This window comes from Daktulosphaira vitifoliae, unplaced genomic scaffold (assembly GCF_025091365.1).
Source record: "Daktulosphaira vitifoliae isolate Bord-2020 unplaced genomic scaffold, ASM2509136v1 Scaffold_3, whole genome shotgun sequence".
Lineage (NCBI taxonomy): Eukaryota > Metazoa > Arthropoda > Insecta > Hemiptera > Phylloxeridae > Daktulosphaira > Daktulosphaira vitifoliae.
In genome coordinates this window covers 18,843,142-18,850,291 of record NW_026099574.1, presented here as the reverse complement: position 1 = coordinate 18,850,291, position 7,150 = coordinate 18,843,142, and the positions used below count along the sequence as shown (strand labels likewise).

General features: G+C 28.4%; 1 protein-coding gene across 2 annotated transcripts in view; it reads left to right on the top strand.

Moving 5' to 3' along the window:
- Positions 1-1,878: 1,878 nt before the first annotated feature.
- The window catches only part of LOC126902939 (fatty acyl-CoA reductase wat-like), a 42,895-nt gene continuing 37,623 nt past the window's right edge, over positions 1,879-7,150 (top strand). Inside the window, exon 1 of one of the 2 annotated variants that reach the window (XM_050680729.1) lies at positions 1,879-2,156. In XM_050680729.1, the coding sequence (XP_050536686.1) occupies positions 1,965-2,156 (192 nt within the window). In that variant the 5' untranslated portion in view covers positions 1,879-1,964. The remainder of the gene's footprint in view (positions 2,157-7,150) is intronic. The other variant, XM_050680727.1, reaches the window with a different exon arrangement.

Genomic DNA, 7,150 nt, shown 5'->3' with positions numbered 1-7,150 from the left:
AAGCTTCTCATAGTTTATTCTAAAATTCAAAGTAGGAATTATTGTTTTTTATGAGAAAAGTTCTCTAGTATATAAATAATTTACACCAAAATAAAATATTCATGTAAATATTTTTTTTAATTAGATTATTTTTTATGTATATTTCAATAATTTTCTCTATTTTACTATAATAATAAATTATTTTAATAATATGTTAATATACCTAATAATAAGAACAACAATATACTTAAACTTATTTTAAATAAATTATATTGGAAAAATAATTTATAATTTTAACGAATGTCAAATGAATGAATTAATTTTTCTTTATCAGGTAACGTTTTTACTTTATTACAGTGCAATATTAAATAATATAAATTATTCCGGTTTTTTCAAGGTCTATGTAATTTTTATAGCGTTTATGAGTAATATTTAAAAACATAATCTATTTGATTAGTGTTTTAAAATATACATAAATGTATATTGAGATATTTTTATTTTTTTTTACATTCAAGCATCAATTTCATAATGACTTTTAGAGCATTATAAAAAGTCAAAAAAAATCTTTCTTAAAAATAAGTCTACAATTTATTTTGTTTCATTTATTTATTTTCGATAAATACGGTAAGGAACGTTCACTATGACCGGTAAAACTCTCTCTCAAATGAACCGTCGGGAATTACTGCGCGAATGCGCTTATAGGCAGTTAAACGGCCCCACGACAAAAAGCGATATGCTGGCAGTCTTGGAGAATAGTTTACGCAGTGAGGGGCTAGACCCATCGAAGACAAAGTTCAACACATAATTTGGCGGTACCATGACGACCCCCTATCATGTCACCCCGGATGGAGAGAAACACACCGAGCGGTCAAACAACGGTTCTACTGTAAAGGGTTAAGAAACGCCGTGCGCATGTATGGAAAATCGTGTCACATTTGCGCGTGTACTAAGCCCTTAAACAGGCGCCCCGAAGACCCGATGGTCAAGCGCCAACCCAAACGGCCGTGCGAAGTAATCAGTATCGACCTGATGGGACCGTACCCTAGAACACCAAGGGGCAAGACGAAACTATTGGTTTAAAAATACTAAGAATATTGTTGATGATTGATATATTTGTAGTATCTAAAAAAACATATTTGATGATGTCAACTGGGTGACCGGTTTATCATAACTCAATTACTTACAAAATAGCAAAGTATCGAGTATTATTTAGTTACAAATACTTTTCGATTTATTAATTAATAATTAATTATTTGTAACATAATAAAATTATGGTTGGTAGGAAGTCGCAACTTACTGTATTCTAAATTGAAAATCAAATTAAATAATAATAGTCATACATAACAAAATACTTATAATTTAAAGTTTAAAAATATTAAACGTTCATTTTTAAACCAAGTACTTGAATTTTTTTATACAATTATAACATTTAAAATAACGAAATTTATGTATATATTAAAAATATTTGTTAACTCACTGTAGTTTTCAGAGGTAATGGAAATACTAGTAGGGACTAAAACCCGTCAATATTCAAGTAAGAGATCATAATTATCCTAAGAGTTAGTCAAGCTGCTCTGAAGGCATTTAATAATAACCAGTTAACTTCAAAGCTAGTCTTTGAATGAAGGGATACTTTAGAGTTTCTAGCATGTTTCAATAAACTTAATACACTAGCATATCGAAAATAGCGATGTGACTGGTAATGAAATAACAGACTGTTCAGCAAGTAAAAGTGCAGAAAATATCAATGTTGTATTAGAACCAGTGGTAGGACTTACAGAGCAATCCCTCAAAGTGCTACCTAAAAACTAGTATAGATAACTACACAGGAAAATATGGAGTTACCTTGAGGTACCCGAATAATGAGTGGGGTTTGAATATTTTGAAGTTTACGATTCGGAAATAAATTCATTGGCGTAAAAACGTAGTAGTTGAATCGTTCAAATTAACTTTCCTGATTAGGTTCAACATTTTCAAGCTATACAATGAAATCGAATATAGTTGATACTTTTAACAACAATACTATATTAATCACTGGAAGCACAGGATTTTTAGGAAAATTATTGATGGAAAAATTGCTCAGAACATGTCCAGGAATAACAAATATCGTTGTAATAATAAGAAGTAAAAAAAACTCGAGTGCGGATAATAGAGTATTGGAAATGTGTAAAGGAACCGTAAGTTAATGTTTAAAATTATTGACACCAAAAAAAATAAACATTTTTATAAGATATTTTAAATCAATAATATATTTCACTAACTTAATGTTTAAACGAAATAAAAGTAACAGAATATTTCAGTTTTTAGATTACTAATTTTTATGTAAGAACTTTTTTTTATAAGCTAGTAAGAATTAAGTATAGAAATAAAATATTAAGTAGATATTAGGGATAAAACATTTTTATATGAATTGAAAGGATAAATGGGATACATGATTATTTTTTTATTAATATCATTGAATCAATAATATAATTTGTATAGAATAAATAATAATGGTATTTTTTCTGTTAATTACATCGGTATTAAAAAAAATATATATTTTTTTGGTGTTTTGTTAGTGTAAGATGTACAAAAAAATATTAAAAATATAATTTGGTCCAATATTTTTGAAGTGATGGTTAACATATTTATCCATTGTTAATCAAGTTTTTCGACATTGAACGTTAATGAGTGAACGAAAATGAAACTTATTAAATTTTAATTAAAACTCAATACTTTTATATTTATATTAATTAAAGTATAAATAATTATTATTTTATTATACAATAAACAAGGTTGGGTACAATCTATTTAATTCGTACTATTCATGTTAAAGTCAAAGATGTTCAAGAAAGAACACATGAAATTAGTCAATCAATTACTTTAGATAGTATCAAGTCTATAATAAGAAGCTTTACATAATGGCCTATAAAATTATACTTTCCAATTGTCCATGTGGATAGGAGATATGAAAACTTCATCAGTACTACTGCTAGTCATAAGAGGTGACTAATGAGGTTTCGTCAGGTAGACAGCCAGGGGAACATTTTAACAAAAAGTATGGGGCGTCCTAATCAAAACTTAGGTGGATTGTTCCATCTCGGATGTACGAGGGACCAATAGGTGAGAAGAAATAAAGTAGTCAGAAATTGAAAAGTAAAAGATTGTAGAATTATCTCAGGCGGGAGTGTAACTTCACAACATAAACTATGGCAATGGAGTTGTGGTGTAATGGCTAGAGAATATACAAAAACAGGAAAAACACAAGAAAAGAATCAAGGATTCGGTGGTGAAAATTAAAAGGAGAAAATGAAAAAGAGTTTATAAGAAGGTAATAGGATGGTGTAGAATATTGAGGGAAACATATGTAAAATAGATTTGCTAGTTGTGTAAAAAATACTGCAAAAGAGCTTATTGGTGAGAGTAGGAATAAGAAAAAAGGTCTAAAGATTATCATTATGTAATGTGTGTGATATCGAGTGATGATAATGTGAAAATAATATGAAAGTGTATTTTGAAAAATTACGAAATGAGGAGTATTCAAAAAAGACATTAGAGGTTATCTTGTGGAACATGAGACTGGTAGATTTAATTACTGAATATGAGATATACAGGGTGTTCAGTAAGTCAGGAAACGGGATTCTATTGTTCTCATTGTTTGTAACAATGAGAACAATAGAACCCCGTTTCCTGACTTACTGAACACTCTGTAGAAGGCTTTGGCATCAATGAAAAAGAATAAAACATTAGGACCAGATGAACTAATAAAACATATTAGAAGGAAAATTACCAAAAGAATGGAGGAATAGTTTGGGCCATTATTTTGTGTGAGATAACTAATAGAAAAGTATACCTAAAAAGTAAGAAAAGTATTGCTCACTAAGCACAAGAAATCGATGTATAGTTCATTGTCGTATGTCAGTGAGTCAATTGTTTTATGTGACATATTTTTTTAAAGTAAGCTCCTTTGCTTGAATGATAAATTGTTCGGCCATTGTATGCCGTTATTCTTATTATTTGATTATTGCGCCCTATATTTTTGTATGTCATTTATAATTTGTTTTAATTGAGTTTAACTATTTTGTTAATACCGCTTCGTCAACCATTAGTATTTAAGGACCGCCTTAAATTTAAGATACTCTTTGAAGAATCTCTAATATATATATTTGTTATTTAATTATTGTTAACTCTTATTACTTATCGTATGTACAGTTAGCCTTTATCCTCCCAGATGACCCATCTCCCGCTTTAATAATAGTGATCTAAACAGGCTTAAGGTAATACGGCATTCTAGTGCGGTGCACACCTAGCCGTCTTACGGTCTAGCTTCCTCGTATGAAACAACGAGGATGGCTGAAGTGAGCGTAAATTATGTGCGATATTGGGTCAAGTGAAAGTTTTACCCCAAGAAGATGAGTTTAAGGCGAGGAAATATAAGATATAATGAACAAAGTAAAAAACGCTTTACTGAAAAAATTACTAAGCGTGCTTCGATTTTCAAAATTTTTTTTTTTTCAACGAAAGTACTCGCTCATGAGACTCCGGAAAAATTATTTCCAAAAGTCGGAAAAATTGTATGCTCGCCCTCGAGCAATTTAAAAATTCGACTATTTTATGTAAAAAAACTCGCTGACGCTAGCGTTTTAAGATTTAAGGTTTGAAATTTTCAACAGACCCGCCTAAAGTCATTTCTGTGATATTATAAATAAATAAATTCAATTCGTGTTCTTTACGAGGTTTTTTTTTTAACGCATGAAACGCTAAGTCCACGCCCATAATTTGAATATGGGTATCGCCTCATTTTTGCGATTATGTATAATTTAAGTCTGAATTTGTATAAAATAAATTTGAGGTCAATTTTTCTCTTTAATTAATAATTAATACATGCTAAAATAAATAAATTGATTTGGTGGCCTATTTTCGAATCGTTGGATCGTCGAACGAATTCTATTGTTTTATGAGGTATAGGGTCAAAATTGTATATTTCCATGAACGTCAAATGGGTTCTATTGTTCTATTAGGTATAAGGCCTTCTTAGTATTGCCCGATTAACGTTTATGTTCCACGATTGTTTGCAATTTATTATAATAATATAAATAAATATTTTGAATTTTAAATTTATACAACTTGATTTTTAATTAATATATTAATTTTTAAGAACAATAGTTTATTACACATACATTTATAATTTAATTCACTTGATATGAATTTAGTTTAAGTAATTCGCCAAAATTATATAAATTATTTAATTACAGAAATTCTAAAAAAAAGTATGTACACTTGCATATGAGTTAAATTAAAAATGATAAATGCATTAAATAACAATACTTAAATTTTCGAAAATAAAGTGCTACATATATTTTGTATTATAATTTTATATAATTTATTTATTTTATATTGTTAATTAATATAATAATTAATTACTAGACTTCGTCTTGCTGAGGCTCCGCCCCAGACCTGTGGCCCTATGAGTCTTACATGCCGAAGGCACCTAAGCCTCTTCTGGCCATCATAATAAATAAGCCACTGATTCTGGTAGGAGTATCCGGCTACGCCGGGCACGATAAGTGTTTTGCAGAAAAAATATTACATCAGAATCAGTGTAACAAAAATATATTAAAAATGTAATTATTAAAATCAGGAAAATTCTAAAATAGAATATGGTAAAAAGTATTGAATATAAGGTTGACTTTTGTTAATGAGATATTCCCATTAGGCGTATTCAGAAATTATTTTAGGAGGGTATTTAATATTTTTTTACTTTGATAAACACACTATAGAATATTTTTGCTAAAAATCAAAGTGATGATCAAAAAAAAGGTCATTTGGTCCTTATTACTTAGAACTTGCCTAAAAAATATTGATAGCGCTGGTTCAAAGGGGGTCCATATCCCCCTTAAATACACCACTAGTATACACAAAAATTATAAATATTCTAATTATAATAATTGTGTTTATATTATAGATAATTACAAAAAAATCGGCAGCATATTATACGTGGGACTATGTAAAAATTTTAGTTTTGATAAAAATATTGGTAATTGTGATTTGACGTTGGACAACATAGTTATTATAGATGAATCCCAATATTTACGATAAACTCATAGACTCATAAATCATATATGAGAAAAAAAATATTATTAATACTGTATTGTTCTGATAATGAATGTACAAACTTATATAATTATAACAGTCTTCAAATTTATATACAACAATAAACATGATTAAATATATCAATGAATTTGTATTATAAACTTATTTAAAAGAAATCGACAGAATGTATCTTAATAAACTAAACATAATATATGAAAATAACAAACATAATATAAAAAAAAAATAGTCAGTAACTAAAACAATTAATTTATATATGAAAACAATAACGTCGTATATTAATTATAAATTAAATCGTCATAAAAATACATACTTTACAAATTATGGTTCACAATAAACATATGCGCAGAAATAATTCAATGCCTATATTAAAACCAGGCGCATGGACTTAAAAAAAAAAAAAAGCTCGTAAAACGTTGAATAATGAACGGATTAAATTGAATTAAAAATTTCAAATTTTAAGTCGTAAAACGCTGTTGTCAGCAAGCATTTTTTTGAAAACGGTCGATATTTTAAAATGATCGCAGGCGAGCTGAAAAAATTTTCCTACCTACGCCAATTCCTTCCAAATCGCCTTTCCCGGGCTGATGATTGAGTATTTTCATTGAAAAAAAAAATTTGAAAATACGAGCACGCTAATTAATTTTTCCAGAAAAGTATTTTTTTCCTCGTTTTATTATTTAATTATAATCAATTATACCATATTAATTTAAAATTTAATTTTATGCTAATATGTTTACCTAAAAGGTAAGTACAAGGGTTAAATTTTTCTATTGTTATAAATGACTGTTCGCTCGACCCACCGTGTTCGCTATTGATGGTTCCTAACATCCGTTTTAAACAAACGTTTTCTATTGTTCTAAACGGTCGTACATTTGATATTTCATACGTTCCAAACGTGTTCAACGTTTGTCATATAAATCTATATAAAATTAAATCTGAACGTATACGTTCGTGAACACGGACGATTCAAAAATAGACCCCCTGGTTAGATTATAAATTATATTAGCTTCGATGCGAAGCTGAGAAGGTATTGGTTTTACTAAGATGTGTTTTTTTTTTTTTTTTTTTTTTTTTTTTC